General features: G+C 40.8%; 1 protein-coding gene across 1 annotated transcript in view; it reads right to left on the minus strand.

Moving 5' to 3' along the window:
• WNT2B (Wnt family member 2B) overlaps window positions 1-21710 on the minus strand; it is a 144848-nt gene that overhangs the window by 26938 nt on the left and 96200 nt on the right. Inside the window, exon 2 of the mRNA XM_040337487.1 lies at window positions 16448-16668. Coding sequence (XP_040193421.1) covers window positions 16448-16668 — 221 coding nt within the window. The remainder of the gene's footprint in view (window positions 1-16447; window positions 16669-21710) is intronic.

The raw sequence follows: 21710 nt of genomic DNA on the forward strand, positions 1-21710 counted from the left end.
GGGAGAATTCTGCTCTTCCTCCTCCTTCCCCTCCTCTGCCACATTTGGAATACATATTTTTTTTTTTGGGGGGGGGGGTTCATGGTTTTTATAGGTACCTGCTCCGACTTCTGATCGGATTGCTGCAGCAGATCCACTGGAGGTCCCCCCCATTCCCTGACCTCAATCTTCTGGGACACGTCACAGGTCCCAGAATGCGATGGGACCATTCACAAAGCACATTATGGCTTTCGCATGCACAGTGGGAAGACAGCTATGAAGTTGCAAGGAGTCATGGCTGGTTGCTAACAGTTACCACGCTGGCTCCTGGGCCCCAAAGACTGGTAAAGAACCATTGCCCAGATTCACAAAAGAGATACGACGGCGTATCTCCTGATACGCCGTCGTATCTCTGTTTTAGGGTCTTCCTAACTATGCGACTTATTCATATAATTTAAATGCCACACGCCCATTTGAATTACGCGGGCTTACGCCGGAGGCCGCCGGCGTAAGTTTTCTCGCAAGTGCTTTGTGAATCAGGCACTTGCGATGAAAACTTGCGGCAGTGTAACGTATCCACGATACGTTACGCCGCCGCGATTCTACGTGAATCTGGCCCCAGGTGAGGGTGACACTGGATCCTTGGACAGATGAATGTTTCTAATAAATGTCAGCGGCTCTAATTTGTAATTTTGGCACAATTGACTGAAGCTCCTCTTTTGAAATCATAACATTTTTTAGAAGTTTTTAAACTGTTGTTTATGTCTGTTTTTAATAGTAAGTAGGCATATTGATCATTAAATATGACTGTTCTTTAGCATAATAGCCACCAGGCAACTAGAATTTTAGAGGGAAGTCAGCAAAGGATAATCTCATATTCCTCTCATAAAAGGTTAAGTCAAATGTGTTGGACTGTTCACTATTCACTGTAAAAAAAATGCAAAGGCTTAGCAGGGATAAGAACAATACAGACCAAGTCAGATAACCCTGGTAGAACGGTAGGCAGTTTGGAACATATTATGCACAGAAATGTTGTGCAGACAGTCAGCAATATGATGTGCGCATGGCCATGCGCTGCCTCTAGCACTCCAAGGCCATGGTACATGCTAAATATGCCGAAATTTGTCTCTGTCTCTCATTGGGAATCACCTTATTTGTAAAACATGCATACAGCAAACATTCAAGTGATTCTGAAGTGTAAAGATCTGTACCTGAAAGCAACCAATTCAATTTCATTTTAAGTATGTGTCCAGTAAAGTTCAATTAGTTCCTATGGGTTACTGATCTTTGCATTTTAGTCTTCCCATTATACAATAAGTCTATTTTATATCACTGTGCAAATTAGACAATTGTAAAGTATAGTTGGATATTCTGCTATAGTATATACATTTGTGTAGGGAATAACTACATTTTTAGATGCACAGTGAGCATGCTTGGTATCAGTAAATATTCTTGGATATTTAACAATCATGCTATAGTAGGCATTTTTTTTTAAAACTATATTTGCACATTATCTAAAACTGTGAACTGTTTTTTTTAAAGCTTCATAAAAAGTTTACAAAGATATTAAATGTGCTTAACCCATCAATTTCTATCCTTTTTTTTTTAACGTCACACATTTCGCAAACAGGATATTTAGTTGGATTTTTATGCCAAAGCTGATAATATATGATCAAATCAGATGATTTGCTACATTATACACAATCATACAATTATGCGATTAAAATCTAACTCCAGGTTTTACTCAACTTTAAATAGTTCAGTTGAACCATGCTGGTCTAAATGCAAATAGTTGTGTGGGCTGTTAGCGCTGTAAAAACTGTACATAGCATTGGCTACATATAGTATACAGCACTGTGTTCCAGCAAACCACTGCACAGCACAGGTAAGTATACCATGTTTGTTATTTTTAAATGAAAAAACAAGACTTTAGTATCACTTTAATTCATCCTACTTTTAACAGTCATAAATTATTAGACATCCCTAAGGCCTCGTACACACGACCGAACATGTCTGCTGAAACTGGTCGCGGACGCGGACCAGTTTCAGCAGACATGTTCGGTCGTCTGTACGGCCGACCGGACAATTTCCCAGCCGATCGGACAGGTTTCCAGCAGACAAATGTTTCTTAGCATGCTAAGAAACATGTCCGCTGGAAGCCTGTCCGTCGGACATGTTCGGTCGTCTGTATGACTTACCGGACATGTCCGCTCGGCCGAAGGCCCTCGCCTGCGTCGAAGTGATTCGACGCATGCGTGGAAGCATTGACCTTCCAGGGTCGCGCACGTCACCGCGTCATCATCGCGGCGACGGCGCGGCCACGTCACCACGTATCCTGTCCGTGGGGATTTCGGTTTGATGGTGTGTACAACCATCAGACCGAAATCTCCGAGCGGACATGTCCGATGAAAACGGTCCGCGGACCGTTTTCATCAGACATGTCCCCTCGTGTGTACGAGGCCTAAGTCTGTAAAGATATAAGATATAGATAGAATTTAGTTAAAGTGGGACTTTCAAAGTGTCATTGATATAAGATATAGATAGAATTTAGTTAAAGTGGGACTTTCAAAGTGTCATTGTTTTTTTTTATTTATTGGAACTAACCTTAACACAGTAGTAAACACTGGTTGGTAGGGAATAGGATATTACCGCGCTAAAAAAGAGGGAAGGGGGGGGGGGGAAATGGGGAGGGGAGGAGAAAGATAGAAATGGAATACTGCTGCAACACTGAAGGTGTATCAAACCCCAAAAAATAAGCGCATCACTACTTATTTACCTAAACACTGGTTGGTGACTTGTACCTACAGGTAAGCTTATAATAAAACGTACCTGTATGTACAAGAAATATCTTCTAAACGTGCGCCATTTCAGAGATATTCACTATTTCTGCAGCCAGTGACATCACCACTCTGAGGGGATGGCGTAAGGAGTATGCCTTCCCTTCAGAGCGTAGTGCCATGATTGTGGTTCCTGTGCGCATATGTGGGAGTGACATCATCGCAGCTCAGCCATTAAAAAGCCCGGAGCCCACGAACCCCTGGAAGAAAGACTGGGTGAAGGAGGAAGCCATATCTGCAGTGACAATGTACTGCTTGGGGGTCTTCATTTTAAGGTAAGTCTTTCATAATGTGCTAGTAGGAAATGCATTCTAGCACAATATGGCCTTAACTTGCAGGGGGAAGTTTTGTCTCCAGAATTTACTATTGCTTTTAAAAAAATATGCCCCCCATAAAATAAAAAAATGCATAGAAAATGGAATATAAGTTTGGACAATGCTTTATTGATTTTATATATATATATATATATATATATATATATATATATATATATATATATATATATATATATATATATATATAAAAAATATATGTAACAAAATAACTCAAAACACAGCCATTAATGTCTAAACCGCTGGCAACAAAGATGGAAGGACATCCCTCTATTTCACTTGATGAGAATCTAACTGATAGGAAATTTACATTTCTATGCAAAGAAAAATCTAACCAATGAATGTACATTATACCTGAAAAAAACAACAATTTATTATCCCCTGTGCTTGAATTAATTATTATTCCAGCTATTCACAGCCTTCTTTCTTTCCACAAGAAATAATATCAACCATCGTACATCAACCTCTGCAGCATGTTCGATTATAAAAAAAATACCCTAACTGATCAGGGAAATCCCTCTCACAGTTTTAACATTCATAATACTGACTTGATAGCCAGATTATAATTTAGATTGAATATTTTATGAAAGACATTTGAACCTTTTGCACATAAATCTACAATGACCCAAACAGTTACATCCAGGGAAAAAAAAATTAATCCTACATGACAGCCATGGGAATTTGTTCTTACCTAAGTAGATATGAAAACCCACAAAAGAAATACATACTGTATCTCCATAAAGTTCACGTTTTTTCCCAATAATTAAATATTAAAGGAGAAAAAGAACACCCATATCTTTCTCCAAAAATAACACTACCCGCTCAGAGGTACATCCGTTGACACTGGGTAATTCAATTTGACGTAATCTTTTTATGCAGTCCAGGAGATTATTCTTGAACCCCCATATACTAAAAGCTGAACTTGAATCCTTTGATATACTTTACATAGAAATATGTCCTTCACTAACATGTGAGGCTGCTAGATGTGCGGTATAAACTGTAAAGATATTCAACTAATATTCAACCAGTGTACTGCACTTCTAGAGATAAAATTCTATGATGACCAATAGTTTAAAAGCTGCTACCATATATCCATAAAGTTAAAACATAATTTTAAGAAATTATTACATTTCCTCAAGGCAGCACTTACAACATACAATGTTCAATGTTATAAATTACCAAGTGAGAAAGTGACATTAACAAGCCACCCTTAAGTGAATCCTCCAAGTTCAAAAACCGTACAGTACAGTCAATAACAGCAACTTATTTAAAGGCCAAGGACCCGCAAAGATAGCATTATATCAAAGGTCCATGAAAACTTCCCAAACAACATAACAGTTGTATTGCCTTCACAGGATGCCTGCCAGAGATCTGTGTCACATTCCTTTTGACCAAGCTTTTTAACTAATTACTAAGGGAGCAAACAAAAAGAAAAGGAGGATGAAAAAGGGGGGGGGTGAGTCATTCAATCTTGGTTTCTTTGCAAAATCCTATCACTTCAAAATTTATGGTCCTGGCAATTTTTTGCCAGATTTTTTATTTATTTTTTCATCCAGAATACTTTGCATCGTCGTTAAACAAGGGCCAGTAAAAGGGTTTTTACATAAATCACCCTCCTCACTAAAAGGGGGAGGGGTCTCAGAGAAGCCATAGACAATTTCTCCCCTCCCTCCATGTTCACAGTTTTTAATTTACCCAAAAGCCCTTATCTGGTATTTATTTTATATTAATAGGGTCCTTTTTAAGTTTAGGTGCTCAAAGTGCAGCCTTCACTTGTTGGCCTTCTATCTGTTCTTGGAGCTGCCTTTTATTAGCAGCATGCCACTCCTTTGTTTGAAATCAAAACAAAACCTCAATACTTCAAAAAGGAAAATGCCTATTTCTACTTTCTCTTATTAAAGCTGGCCTGTCACGGGCCAGTTTTACACTGCTTTATCCTATGAAGGTTCTCAATTCTTGCAAGAAAATATGTGCTTGTATCCTCTTTCTCTATTACATTATAATCTTATGTAGCACCCTATACCTTTAGGTAGGTGATAGAATAGTATTTTTCTATGTTTAGGATATCAGTGCAGGCAAATTTAGGCAGACCTGTGGTCTAGGCTAGGCCTGCTTGTTTTGATCTGGGGCTGGGAGTGTTCAGTGCAGTAGTGGGTGTGATCACCTGTGTTCTGATTCAGAGACACCTTCCCTGCTTTCAGGAAGATTGTTCTGGAATAGGGGTTGGACCTGAAGTTTGAGTGACAGGCAGCTCATGTGAGGAATTCTGACCAATCCCTATTTGGTATTGGCAGGGGGCAGGCCTCCCATATAATTTGAGGTCACATGCTGCTAGGGAGATTCGGACGATGCAGGAGAAAGGAGAATGGAGGTTTAGGCAGTTGCTGCAGGGCATCCCCACGTGGGGACGTGCCAAGCGCGGAGGAGGGCTGGAGGAGCTGCTAGGATGGATAAAGATCTTCACCATGGACTCAGTGTCAAGCACCTGTGACCGGGGAACACAGGACTTGCACTTTGGAGAAGGTCAGTGTGGAAAAAGCATGAGGAGGAATATTGAGAGTAGTGCAGAATGCTGTGGCTGGGGAATGCAGCGTTTGCAGTTATGGACTGTCTGGGAGCAGTAATCCGCTTATTGCCGTGTGCTACCAAATTGCTAGGCCGTCAGGGAGAGGTACCGCGTATCTCTGGCCTAGTAAAGCACTCCATCCATGGTAATACCATCCAAAAAAATGTGTAGCTACCAAACTCACTGAGCCACCGGGCAGAGTTATTGTATGCCTCTGGCTCATTGATTTGTAACACCATTCAAGAGACTTTATTACATTAAAAGTACAGCCAGCAAGTTGGGGTTATGCGAATGCTGGCCAGGCCCGACCCCCCCATCATCGCTGTTGCCACCCACATGTTACAATACCAGGCCGGTGTTCTGACGAGAAATGCCCTGCGGCGTGGCCGTATCCCACGAGTGCCGGGCGATCTCCCGCTGGGCCTGTCAGTCACGCACTCACTCACTCGTTCACAGAAGACACAGCAGAGTGAGTGGCCAAATGTAGTATGGCTGCTTGTGCTGCTCTGTGCGAGGTGGAGGTGGCATAGGTAGGGCTGCATTTAATAGCATTGATCAGGCTGCATTATTGGCACATTTCAGGCTGCATTTAATAGCATTGATCAGGCTGCATTTTATTGGCACATGTCAAGCTGCATTTAATAGCATTGATCAGGCTGCATTATGGGCACATTTCAGGCTGCATTTAATATCATTGATCAGGCTGCATTATTGGCACATTTCAGGCTGCATTTAATAGCATTTATCAGGCTGCATTTTATTGTCACATTTCAGGCTGCGTTTTATTGGCACATTTCAGGCTGCATTTCATGGCACTGATCAGGCTGCATTTTATTGGCACATTTCAGGCTGCATTTAATAGCATTGACCAGGCTGCATTTTATTGGCACATTTCAGGCTGCATTTCATGGCACTGATCAGGCTACATTTTATTGGCACTGGTAAATATTTTAGTACACCATTTGGTTCAGAATATATTTTTTCTTGTTTTCCTCCATTAAAACCTAGGTGCGTCTTATGGTCAGGTGCGTCTTATGGAGCAAAAAATACAGTATATTTCTGCCACTTCTCTCTAATTAAAATGTTCTACCACGGGCCAGTTTGTACACTTTTTATCATCATTCACATATTCCATATTCTTAACAAGCAGTAAACAAGCTCTAAAATAAACTCTCACTCCCAGCAAATATGGAGTAATTCATCTTGAAACTCATAATAGAAGCAGTAAAGAGAAGAAAATAAATAAATAAATAAAATAATAAAAGGAGCGCTGCCAACTCACTGCTGGGAGCTGGGCTACCGAGAGAAAGTGAAAGTAAAACTGAGAAGTCTCAGCTGCAAACTTTGAGAATGAATTGCTCCACAGTGCCTAATGCTATACTGTAGATGTCATTGAGGGCTCGTTTTTAAAGTTTATTTACTATTTGTTACATTTTGTAAATATTTAAATTTCTCTATCCTGACCACAATTCTAATTTAACGGAAAACTATAATTATGTTGTACCGATATATTTAACTTTTATACGTTTACTTTGTGAAAGAAGGCTTCTGAAGTACTCTGGATTGCTAAAGAGACAGTAATTACAGCTTTTCATGCTAGCATTGCAAGGGGAACCTTCAGACTGAAGCTTCCACTAAAACACTCCACTCACGGCTCACTCATATGATTACATAGTTACATAGTTGGTGAGGTTGAAATAAAGCACCAGTCCATCCAGTTCAACCTATGATGTGTGTGCGTGTGTGTTTATGTCAATAGTACATCATATACCCCTGTATGTTGTGGTCGTTAAGGTGCCCATAGTTTTTTAAACTATCGATACACCCTGCTGATACCACTGCTTTTGGAAGAGAATTCAACATCCTTACTGCTATGAGAATAAAGAACCCTCTACGTAGTTTAAGGTTAAACCGCTTCTCTTCCAATTTTAGTGAATGGCCGCGTGTCTTTTAAATTTCCTTTTACTGAAAATATTTTTTCCTATGCTAGGGTCGCCATTACGGTATTTGTACATTTCTATCATATCCCCTCCTAAGCGTCTCCTCTCCAGAGAGAATAAGTTCAATGCTTGTAGTTTTTCCCCATAGCTGAGGTCCACCAGTCCTTTTGTTAGCTTAGTTTCCTTTCTCTGGACTCTCTCCAGTTCCAGCACATCCTTCCTAAGGACTGGAGCCCAGAACTGGATGGCATACTCAAGGTACAGCCGGATCAGAGTCTTGTAGAGTGGGAAAATTATCGTTTTATCTCTGGAGTGAATCCCCTTATTTAATGCATGCCAATATTCTATTGGCTTTGCTTGCAGCACCCTAACATTGCATGCTATTGCTGAGCCTGTCATATACTAGGACCCCCAGGTCCTTTTCTTAGATTCCCCCAGAGGTTCTCCCCCTAGCGAGTAACTCATGCTCATATTTTTGGCACCCAAATGCAACCTTATATTTTTCAACATTAAACCTCATTTACCATGTAGTTGCCCACCCCATTATTTTGTTTAAGTCCTATTGTAAGGTTTCCACATTCTGTATAGAAGTTATTGCCCTGCTTAGTTTTTTATCGTCTGCAAATACTGAGATTAAGCTGTTTATCCCATCCTCTAGATCGTTTATATATACATTAAACAGGATTGGTGCCAGGAAAGATTCAGCTTGAGCTATTAATCTCTGAAAACAACATGCTTTTTCACAACACAGTTGTTACAAGAAGCACCAGGCTTCCATTTTCTGGCTAAAATTTTAAAGACTACTTAACATGCAATAATTCATATTTACCTGAGAAATAAAAAACTCAAAAGCACACTTTTAAACTAAGGCCACTTTCAATGAAGACAGAAAATATGTGCATGATATGTTATTTCATTTAAATTCATATGTGAATGTTACATAAATTCCAAAATGCTTGTCTTAATTCTATTTAGCCAATTTTAAAACAAACTTGTGTTTTGCTTTTTTGAGAACGCTCTCTGCAGTTCCTTGGAGTCTGAGATTCCAACATATTTTCTTCGAGGCAGTTCCTCTACCATACAAATGCCAGATGCTTTCCCCAAGTCTCTGTCCAAATATTTACGTATCCAATTACTGTTAAGATATTTCACTGTTGGGTTAGGACATCTTCAATGTACACTACTTCTCTGCACTGTAATAGGCAGGCATGGTCACTCGATTCATTTATGTTACAAGTAAATGTATAATGGGATAAGGAGTGCATAGCACAGAAGCAGGCCACAACAGGCACGTATTTACAGGAAACAGACCACTCTCAACTGACAGCGTCAATCTTTCTTAGCAAAGTGTCTACTAAAATTCCCTGATTAATGCTTAGTTGAAAAACAGCAACCAGTAACATGCAACACTTTCACGTGCTTTAACCAACTCTCAAGCTACTTACAGAAAAAGTGCACTAAGGGCAAGGCTTATATAATGATACTATTATTATTATTATACTGGATTTATAGAGTGCCAACAAGCTGTGCGCAGCCTATTGCATTAGGGTGTGCACCCCAAAGCTCAAACACACATGCGCGTGTGGGTGGGTGTTTTTACTGTATATACACATACTATTATAAATGAATACATTAAAACATTTTTAAATTAAATAAAAAAAAATTGTGCTTGCACATTTAGCGTTGTTTTTTTCTGATGCCTCCACCCCTTTTCCCAAGGCAATGCTGATCATTGCAGAACCTGGTTCCACTTTATCGATAATGATTGCTAAGTATTTTTTAACCTAAGTTGTTGTTTTTTTTGTGCTGTGCAGACCCGCAGGATGGTGATTGGCGCTAGTTGCTATATTACGCTATGGGGATGCAGCAACTGTATAATTTGACAGGCATGTGCCTGCAGGTGTATGGCCCCAAACACAGACAGTGTGCATTAGGGGCCACTCACCTGCATCTGAACACCTGTTCGATTTAGGACCTGCGGCTGCGTTTGTACAGTCGTTGCACCCACATAAAATAACAGAAGGCTCCAGCCACACAAACAAATCAACCATTCACACTGTATGGGTCAAAGAACCCGTGTGAATGAGGCCTTCCTTTTCTTCATTATTTTTTACCTTTTAATTATTTTTACTTTTGTATTATGTGTATTATAACGGTAAAGTGCCGTTAGTTTTAGCGCCGCTAGTTATAGCGGCACTTTACCATCATTTTATAGGTACATTTAACCCCCACTGGCGGCCAAATAAAGGGTTCAAAGGCACCAGTGCCAAAGCACTTTGCTGGCACTGCCCATTGATTTCAATGGGCAGGGGCGCTTTAGGAGTGGTGTACACACTGCTCCTAAAGCTCCTCAAAGAAGCTACTTGCAGGATTTTTTTGGATGTCCTGCCAGCGCACCGCCCCAGTGTGAAAGCACTCGGGCTCTCACACTGGGATTGCCGATGAGGTTTTTTTCAGGTGCTATTTTTAATGCTAAAGCACCTGAAAAATGCCTCCAGTGTGAAAGGGGTCTAATGGACCATCTCCTGTACTATGTATGCAGTCTCTGATCATCTTATGTACTATGTCTGCGGTCTCCGGCCATCTCCTATATTATGTCTGCAGTCTCTGACCATCTCCTGTACTATGTCTGAAGTCTCTAACCATCTCCTATACAATGTCTGCAGTCTCTGACCATCTCCTGTACTATGTCTGTGGTCTCTGACCATCTCCTGTACTATGTCTGAAGTCTCTAACCATCTCCTATACAATGTCTGCAGTCTCTGACCATCTCCTGTACTATATCTGTGGTCTCTGACCATCTCCTGTATCATGTCTGCTGTCTCTGACCATCTCCTGTATCATGTCTGTAGTATGTCTGGGGGTCTTTGTAACAGACTCTCTAACAGAATCCCTCTCTGTATCCATTAGAGAGGCCCCCCTCCAGGTCCCAATAAAGTACTCTGCTTCTCTTCCTGTATTGTGTTTATTGTTAAGAGATCATGCAAGGATCCCAGGGTAATGACAACTTTGTGGGGAGCATCTCTGTGGTTGAGTCATTGCCATAGAAACATTTGTAAGGGGGAGGAGTTAGTAAAATGACCACGCCCATGTGGGGGCGCCAGAATATTTATGCACCCAGGCGCCTGTGACCCTAGGATCGGCCCTGATGTCAGTCTCAGTAGCAGTTAATATTCGTCTGACTTTAGGCCCTTTTCAAGAAATTAAAATGGTATTTAAAGAAATTGTGCATGTACAAACACACAACCCAATGCTTACCAAACCCAACAGCAAACTCCAGGCTTAAATTACAAGTTTTTGAAGAGAGATCTTACAAATTTCAAAAGCGATATTAAGTACTAGCATGGCTTATCATCAAAAAGATGTATCCTTCTCAAGACCATGTGATCTAGAGCTACCTGGATGATCTACAGTGACAACTGTAGCACATCTCCCTTTCTTAACCAGTTGCTGCCTGCATAACACATAGGTGCACTAGCAAAAGGATGGGAATTATCACAAGCTGCACATATGTATCATTGGGGAACCACGTTTTTGCGCTGAGAGCTTGCTCAATGCTAATGAACAGTAGCCAGTGAGACGGCTCCAGATCATGTGACAGCTAATCACAAAGGTCATATGATCACTGATTCTTCCCTATTAATGGTACATCAGCAGACTTCAGCAGAAGTGGTAATAGAAGAGCAGGCTGAGTTCATAGCAGAGCCAAAAAAACTGACCACACTGTGCTCCCATGCCTAGTATAGTCAGCTTTTAATAGGAAAGCAAAGGGTTTGGCAGGGACACCAGGGATTTCACACAAAGGAAGCAATACAAAGAGAACTGGATATTTTTTAAGACAAGAATATGGTACAGCAGGCACATATCAGGAATATGGAATGTTGGGTTTACATATTCTTTAAATCTCAGAAAATGTTCTAAATTTAGTTTTAGTTTCCCACTTAGTTCTATCATGATATATACAGTAGATTGCATATTCCAAATATTAATATAGATGGTTAAATAGTTTAGGAGGGAGGAGTGATAAATAGTGGTTTCACATAAATGCTTATCTTAAAAAGTAAAAGATATAAAGAATAAATGTGGACAGTGGACTTCCACTAGATGGCTGCAGCAATGGAAGGCTCCTGTAGTAATGGAGGAGGTTGGCAGGTTTATAATAGCATCTAAGTGTTTGGCTTCTATCTTCTGTGGGGAACACACACTTTGTGCACTGCCAAAAGCCACTCCCCAGAGGCCAGAGCACTCCTTCTTGGACTTCTTCCCAGGAAGCTCGAGAGACACACAGTTTTAAGGGTCCTCTCCCAGGTCTCCTAAACAAGCAAAGCTTTTAAATCTCTGGGAAATGATATGCATCTACAGGAAACAGTGAGGAGGAGGTGATGCCATCAGAGAGAGGCGGAAGTATGGCAGAAGTATGGCAAAGAGGCCATAAACTCAAGATTCAGCATAACCTCCTCTCTGCATGTCCCAGAAAAGGTGACGAGGGGGGCGCTGTGACAGGGAATTAACAGGGATAGAAGGGAAAGTGGTGGACTTGCTGGGTGGCAAGGGGGTGCTGGCTGGCAGAAAGGTGCAGCTGGGGTACTGGGGTGCAGTGTTATGTCACGTACCGACTATTGGACATTCCGACAACAAAATCGTGGACATTTTCAACGAATGTTGACTCAAACTTGTCTTGCATACACACGGTCACACAAATGTTGTTGGAAATTCTGAACGTCAAGAACGTGGTAATGTACAAGACATACAACGAGCTGAGAAAAAGTTCAATAGCCAGTGCGGCTCTTCTGCTTGATTCCGAGCATGCGTGGAATTTTGTGCGTCGGTATTGTGTACACACAGCTCTCAAATTTTTGTTGTCGGAAAGTCCGACAGCAAATGTCCGATGGAGCATAGACACGGTCAGAATTTTCGACAACAAGCTCACATGGAACATTTGTTGTCAGAAATTCTGACCGTGTGTATGCGGCATTAGAAGTTCAGTGGTAGAGGTAATGGGTGGCAGGGAGATGCAATGAGAGGGTGCAGAGTGCCTGGGGTACAGGGTTCTTCATAGGTCTGAATGCAGTTAGCCTGCAGGGATGTTTCTTCCACTAACCACCGCTTGATATGGTGTAGGTGCCTGGATTCCAGCCTATTATATATGAACTGGTTTATTATATTATAGGTCACTGCAAATATGTTTTAAAGCAGTTTAAAGTTGATTGATTTGGACACTTTTATTGGTAAAAGAATCATCATGAAATATATGGAAAAACATGCATATTCTCCCCTATGATTGAGGGTACGGAAATGTTCAAACAGTATTTTTAAAGGCTTATACACCCTGAGCCACCCCTCATCCCTACTCCACCGGTATTCCTCTGCAGTGTTTACCTGCCACCAGCCCGTCATCTCCTTCCCACTATCTGTGTGTGCAGCAGAACTTCATAGACTTTTATAGGGCTGGGGGACAGGACCATCCATAGAAGACTATGTTTTTTTTCTGCAAATAATTAGTTAATATTGTCCACCATTTTAACATTTGCCAAAGACACTAACCCATATGCATAGAAACATTGATATTTAAATGTAGACCAGTGATATTCACAACAGCCAATAGTCAGGAGGCAGATCCAAGGTCATCTATGCAGCAGGCGAGTTTATGTTGAAATGAAAGATGACCATCTTATTTCTATCCCATAACCTCACATTATCCCCCTACTCACCAGCTTTTTCTGTGATTCACACAGGTACTGTAATCAATAGACAGATAGCTCACACCACCAGCGTTCCCAACTGATCTCTGCTGCTCACCAGAAGGTCTGCTACCAAGATCTGGAACCACAGCTAACAGCTTCACAACTTATTTCAAACTTAAATCTCCGGACAATTATGACTGCAGTTGACACCCATTCTCTTCCTCCCAAACCAAGCCTGAACACCAAAACTTACTCTCACTATTGCTTCTGACCCCCAGCCTTCACTTCTGCTATAACCACCTTTCCTACATGCCCCAAATTTAATCACCACTGCACTGATGCCCACCTCCGCTCTTGCTACCACTGTACAAATGTTCACTTTTGAGCTTGCCACTGTTTTAAAAACAAAAACAAATTTATTCATCAGTTTAGGCTGTTATGTATTCTGCTACATATTTTTGGTAAACAAATTGAAAAAAAGGGGAAAATGTATTGGTTTGCGCAAAAGTTACCGCGTCTACAAAATAGGGGATAGATTTATGGAATTTTTTTTACTAGTAACGGCGGGGATCAGTGATTTCGACATTGTGGTGGACAGATCCAACACCTAACTTACATTTTTGACACTTTTTTGAGAACCAGTGACATTATTACAGTAATCATTGCTAAAAAATATGCACTGTTATTGTACTAATGACACTGGCAGGGAAGGGGTTAACATCAGGGGTGATCAAGGGGTTAAATGTGTTCCCTGTTTGTGTTTTCTAACTGTATGGGGGACTGTGTGACTGGGGAAACACACAGATTCATCTTCCTGCTTAGCAGTAAGACCGGATCTGCGTGATCTCCCCTGTCAGAATGGAGATCTGCCTTGTTTACACAGGCAGATCCCTGTTCTGTCACTGCGGGGAATGATCGCAGGTGGCCCGCGGACATTGAGTTCGCCGGACCCGCTGATTGGCTCCCCCCGTTGGCCAATTGGAGCGCCGACGTACAGCTATGGAAAATTTGCGGGAACGAGCCACCTTGCCGCAGTATAATGACAGAGGCTTGTTGGGAAGCGGTTAATATAGGTGCGGTGCTGAGCGGTTACTGGTAGCGTTTCTATTTTCTCCCACCTTCTAACTGTGAGATTGTCAGAGGCCTTCTGTGCCATTAGTCCCATTAGCTCCCGCTCCCAGCCTTGATGTCACCAGCTGCTGGGGAAGCCTTGTGCAATCTAAATGGGAGCTTGTCTGCCCACAATCAGTGACAGCCTATACTGAATTATGCATTGTAAACAATCCAGTCATCTGAAGTGCTTGATCTGTGTATTTAGCTGTTTGCCTGATGTTTTACTTTCTTACGTCTTTTTGGCAGTAAACAGCTCATTTTTTGTAATAATAAATATGTTCATGAGTCTACATACATTTCATTCATTTTAACGTATAACGTATGCATAAACATACAGTACTATGCAAAAGTATTTTGCTGTAAAGTAAGAATGCTTTAAATATATATATATATATATATATATATATATATATATATATATATATATATATATATATTTATATATATTTTAAATGCAAAGTGATCGAACGGAAGAAAAAGCTAAATCAATTCACTATTTGGTGTGACAGTTTTAATGTTACAGATTATACACCAGAAACAGGCAACGTTGAGAACTGTAGACGCAATGGTCAGCTAAGGAAACCTAAAGCAGAGTTCCACCCAAAAGTGGAACTTCCGCTTTAAGGCCTCCTCCCTGGCTCCTGTTTGTGAAACTGAGCTTTTGGGGAGGAGGGGAGCAGGTACAAGATATTGACAGGTACATGCTCCCACTTCCGTTCCGGTCGCCTTAGGCGATCGGAAGGGGAAGTTCTACTTCCCGAAGTCTTCAGCGACACATGACAGGTCCTAGAACACTTAGGGACCAGTCACAGAGCGCAGCTGTCACACGTAGGTGCCCATAGTGGAGATGCTGGTGCTGCCAAGGGAGGACACAGGTTGAACATGGCTGCGGTGAGTGCACCGCTGGATCGTGGGACAGGGGAGTGTGTGTTTATTAAAAGTCAGCAGCTACAGTTTTTGTAGTTGCTGTCTCTTAAAAAAGAAACAAATGACTGGAACTCTGCTTTAATATAGCAGATGAAAGACACTACACTTCTCTTTGACAATGGAAGATGTCAGGCAGTGACATCCGCACAGAACTGGCAGAAACCATTGGGACCCAGGTACACCCATCTACTTTCTGGAGAGGTCTATCTAGAAGTGGTCTTAATGAAAGAATTGCAGCCAAAAATCCATACCTCCAACGTGGAAAAAAGGTGACTCAACTATGCATGAAAACAAAGGAACTGGGGTGCAAAAATGGTAGCAGGTGCTCTGGACTGATGAACCAAAATTTGCAATTTTTGGCTGTAGCAGGAGGCAGTTTGTGCACTGAAGGGCTGGAGAGCAGTACAATGATAAGTGACAGCAGGCAACTTTAAAGCATAGTGGAGGTTCCATGCAAGTCTGGGGCTGCAATTCTTTAAATGGAGTTGGTCAGAAACACTAGTGTCTTCAATTCCTAAAAATACAGGCAGATAATTATCCATCATGCCATACCATCAGGGAGGCATGTGATTGACACCAAATCGATTCTGCAGCAGGACAATGACCCTAAACATACAGCCATGCCACCAAAAACTATCTTCAACGTAAAGAAGAACAAGAAGTTCTGAAAGTGATGGTTTGGCCCCCACGGAGCCCTGATCTCAAAATCAAGTCTGCCTGGGATTACATGAAAAGGCATAAGAATTTGAGGAGAGAAGATCTGTGGTTAGCTCTCCAAGATGTTTTGAACAACCTACCTGCTAAGTTTCTTTACAAATGGTGTGCAAGTGTACCTACAAGAATTGATTCTGTTTTGAAGGCAAAGGGTGGTCATACCAAATATTGATTTGATTTAGATTTATCTTCTGTTCATTTACTTTCCATTTTGTTAATTATTAAAAAAAATATATATTAACACTTCTATTTCTGAAAGCATTCTTAATTTACAGCATTTTTTCACATCTGCCTAAAACTACTGGCCAATACTATACGACATTAAAGCTATTAGCACTGTTTTTCAACAACATACTTCTTAGCATGACTCTCCCAAAGACTGTGTGGTCTCTGTCCAGGGTGCTGCAATTCCAGCGATGATGTCTGAACTGATGCTGGCACTCTCTAATCCACTCCTTGGCTCCCTCACCAATGGCTTGCATAATGTCAGGGTGCTTTTGACAGAGTTGCTTCTGCTTGGTCACAAGTCCTGGAATGTTATTACATATTACGCGTGCTCCAAGTGCACCAATGTACCTATAGAAGAGAAGGAAACACATATGGTTATCTTTCTATTAATTATAATATAATGCACATTATATAGCATAAATAAATCCAAGTTAGAGCAAAAAATATTGTCATCTTGCATGAGAGCTTTAATTATTGTATCATATGTTCCTGCTTGTAAGATTGTGTGTTAATAATAAGCATTGTATTGTTTATTCACAAAACGTGGGGGGTTTGAATTTTATTTCGATTTTACTCTACTGTATGTGCTTTGATTTCCATGTTTATTGCTTATGCTTTCTAAAAAAACATTACTTTGGGCCAGATCCACAAAGAAGTTACGTGGGCGTATCTATTGATACGCCGTGTGACTTCTAGGATGCACTGGCGTATCTTTGTTTTGTATCCACAAAACAAGATACGTCTGAATAGGGGCTAGATCCGACTGACGTACGTCTTAGTACGCCATCGGATCTTAGGTGCATATTTACGCTGGCCGCTAGGTGGCGCTTCCGTTGATGTCCGCGTAGAGTATGCAAATTAGCTAGATACCCCGATTCTCAGAACGTACGTCCGGCTGGCGCATTTTTTTACATCGTTTACGTAAGGCTTTTTTCAGCGTAACGTTACCCCTGGGTCTATGAGGCGTACACAATGTTAAGTATGGACGTCGGGCCAGCGTCAAATTTTCCGTTGTTTACGTAAAACGTTCGCGAATAGAGCTTTGCGTAAATTACATTCACGTCGAAAGCATTGACTATTTGCGACGTGATTTCGAGCATGCGCACTTGGATACCCCCACGGACGGCACATGCGCCGTTAAAAAAAAACGTCATTTACGTGGGGTCAAGTTGAATTAACATAAAACACGCCCACATCTTTGTAATTTGAATTCCGCGCCCTTACGCCGACACATTTACACTACGCCGCCGTAACTTACGGCGCAAGTTCTTTGTGGATAAGGAACCTCCGCACTAAGTTACGGCGGCATAGTGTATCTGAGATACGCTACGCCCGCTTATATTTACGCGGAGGTACGTGGATCTGGCCCATTGTGTCTGTTTGACCCAGCTGTATTAGTACACAAGATAATAGAAGAAAAGTCAATCAAAATAGTAATAATAATAATAGAGCAAGGACAAAATGAAAATATAAAAACAATGTCAGATAAATCATTATATTATAAATTTGTTAATTACTGTGGCATTCTAATGTATTTTTTTTTAAAAGAGAAGTGATGATTAATTATTTATTTTTATTGTTTCTAGGAAAAGGTAAATAGATAAAAAGAGGTAAATTGATCTTCTCTTTACACGACTCAGTCCTTCACAGTCACATAATGCATCACAGTTTCAGTAAGTGCTTAAAGTGATTGGAAAGTCAAAAATGTTTTCATATAAAAATAACAAACATGTTATATTTACCTGCTCTGTGTAGTGATTTTGCACAGAGCAGCCTGGATCCTCCTCTTCTCGGGTCACTCTTCTGTGATCCTGGCCTCTCCTCCTGTTCAGTGCCCCCACAGCAAGCAGCTTCCAATGGGGGCATTTGAGCCGAGTCACAGCTCCCTGTTTCCATACATACATGGAGCCCCAACCCATCCCCGCCCCCTCTCTCTCCTAATTTGCTGGCTGACTTTGACAGCAGCAGCAGCCAATGGCGCCACTGCTGTGTCTCAGCCAATCAGGAGAGAGAATCTCGGACGTTTGAGGCACTCATGGACATCACTGGACAGAGAGGGATCTCAGGTAAGTGTCGGAGGGGGGGGGGGGGGGGCTGAGGGGGGCTGCTGCACAAAGAAGGCTTTTTATCTGAATGCATAGAATGCCTTCAGATAAAAAGAGCCTTCTGACTTTATGATCCCTTTAACTACTTGCCGACCAGCCGCTGCAGTTATACGGCGGCAGGTCGGCTCTGCTGGGCGAGATCACATAGCTATACATCATCCCGCCGTTCAGCCAATAGGGGCGCGCCCCCCGCTCGCCCCTGATCCCAACATGCGTGCCCGGTGGGCGCGATCACCGCCGGGCACCCGCGATCGCTCGTAAACACACAGCTACCGGTCCTGTCAGGAGGAGAAATGACTTATCGTTTGTTCATACACAACAGCGAACAGTCATTTCCCCATGTCAGTCCCACCCCCCCTTCGGTTAGAACACACACAGGGAACATAATTAACCCCTTCCTCGCCCCCTAGTGTTAACCCCTTCCCTGACAGTGGCATTTTTATAGTAATCAATGCATTTTTATAGCACTGATCACTATAAAAATGCCAATGGTCCCAAAAATGTGTCAAAAGTGTCCTGAAGTGTCCGCCATAATGTGGCAGTACCGACTGATCGCTGCCATTACTAGTAAAAAAAAATATTAATAAAAATACCATAAAACTATCTCCTATTTTGTAAACGCTATAACTTTTGCGCAAACCAATCAATAAACGCTTATTGCGATTTTTTTATGAAAAATATGTAGAAGAATACGTATCGACCTAAACTGCGGAATTTTTTTTTTTTATATATTTTTGGGGGATATTTATTATAGCAAAAAGTAAAAAATATTCATTTTTTTTTCAAAATTGTCGCTCTATTTTTGCTTATAGCACAAAAACTAAAAAACGCAGAGGTGATCAAATACCACCAAAAGAAAGCTCTATTTGAGGGGAAAAAAGGACGCCAATTTTGTTTGGGAGCCACGTTGCACGACCGCGCAATTGTCAGTTAAAGCGACGCAGTGCCGAATCGCAAAAAGTAGCCCGGTCATTGACCAGCAATATGGTCCGGGGCTTATGTGGTTAAGGAGCTAAAACTTTTTTTTCGACAATTCCTATCCATGGACACTAGTTTCTGCTGGAACTACCCCTATACTGTATTTTGTTTAATTGTTGCCATCCCTGTTGTGCCACTCTGATGCAGCTGCTAACTACCATTTATACCCATTGTTAACAGTACAACACCAAAAACACACGTACCTATAATATTTTTATCTGAACATCTTTCTATATAAAGCTAAAAAGGATATTCCGATTGTGTGTAGCCCCATCTGAGTTTTTTCATCGGATATTCCGATGAATTCCGTCGGAGTTTAGATATAGAACATGTTCTATTTTACTCCGATGGAATTCCGTCGGAATTTCCGATGTGATTTGGCCGGGCAAAAGCCTGATCGTGTGTATGGGGTATAAGAAGAAGTAAATGCACTCTGTGGAACATCAGCTTTAATAAACTGTTCCCCAAAATTAAAGCATGTACTGACTTTTCAAAAAACAGAAGGGTGCCTTCTGGATATGCTTGTGATTTTAAATTTTGGAACTGTTTATTAAGACAATTAATTTAAAAAAAATACATTAAATCAATATTAGTGCACACAAACATGGTACGATCGATAACACTGAGAACTCCCATTGATCACATGTATGCTTGTGATTCTAGCTTAATAACTATAGATTATTACAAAGTATATAACAGTCACATAATCGAGAAAAAACGCCATATCTAATATTTTATGTTAACAAACTATATTATTGACATGTGGGTTATGAATTGATAAAAATACATTCTTTAACAATCACTCAATGTTTGAGAGAGGACTAGAGCTAGTCTCTTGAATTATTTGCAGACCTATACTGCATCTACTAACAAGGTTGCAGTGAGAATTATTTTGAAGCACGGGTAAGGTTACTTCTGTGTCCCACTTGAAAACGGTGGAAATAAAAAGTGATAACGTAGAAAGCTTCCACTATACTAAACGTTGGAAAAACATACAACATGGTAGTATCTTTTAGTCAACAACATGATGAATTACAAAATAACATTACGACTTGCATATGTTCCTTTTTTTACTTGTGGGCAAGGGTTGTCTGATTTTTTAAACTATAAAATAAGGGTCTTTCTAAAATTTGTATTTAACAAATTAGAAGCATGCTGCAGATCCACTAGAAACTGTTTTACTCTGACCTCAAAGTGGTTCTATTTATGGAAGAATGCTTTATGTGCTGATTTGTAAATTGCTGCAATATGTTGGATCAGATGAATCATATACTTTCCAGCAAATCATGATAACCTGATTTTCTTGAATAAGAATGTTACAGATCTTCCGTGAATTTAAAAATGCATAAAGCCAATCGTTGGAACTTATTGGGATTGATTTACCCAGCAGACAGCTGGGGACTATCATTTGATGGAAATAGCAAACAAAGACCTAAGTTATTGCATCTGTGGGTTACCAAAGATGTCAATTATCTTGATAAAAGGATAAGAAAATAAATAACTAATGCACATATTTTTTTACTCAAAAAAAAAATGTTCTTATTATTTTTGAATGATGAGCCTGTAGAGCATTGCATGCGTAGATCAGTAGATCCCAAGTGCAATGTCCTGTAGACACTTCCTCCAGCTTGCCTGCCCATACATCTATATGGGTAGACAGTTACAAAGCTGGGTGAAGTGTCAATGAACTACAAAGGCACTCACCAGTGCCCTTGCAGTTCATTGAGAACTACAAGCTGTCTGCTGCTGTGGAAAATGAGACTTGTAGTTCATTCATTCACAGATTGCTGTGAGAACATTACGTGGTGGAGCCCCACTCAGCTGCACCATTTTTAACCACTTAAGACCCGGACCAAAATGCAGGTAAAAGACTAGGCCCCTTTTTGCGATTCGGCACTGCGTCGCTTTAACTGACAATTGCGCGACGTGGCTCCCAAAAAAAATTTGGTGTCCTTTTTTTCCCACAAATTGAGCTTTCTTTTGGTGGTATTTGATCACCTCTGCGGTTTTTATTTTTTGCGCTATAAACAAAAATAGAGCGACAATTTTGAAAAAAATTCAATATTTTTTACTTTTTGCTATAATAAATATCCCCCAAAAACATATATAATTTTTTTCCCCTCAGTTTAGGCCGATACGTATTCTTCTACCTATTTTTGGTAAAAAAAGTGTTTTTTTTCGTGTCTGCGACATTATGGCGGACACTTCGAACAATTTTGACACATTTTTGGGACCATTGTCATTTTCACAGAAAAAAATGCATTTAAAATGCATTGTTTATTGCGAAAATGACAGTTGCAGTTTGGG

Source organism: Rana temporaria, chromosome 2 (assembly GCF_905171775.1).
Source record: "Rana temporaria chromosome 2, aRanTem1.1, whole genome shotgun sequence".
Classification (NCBI taxonomy): Eukaryota; Metazoa; Chordata; class Amphibia; order Anura; family Ranidae; genus Rana; species Rana temporaria.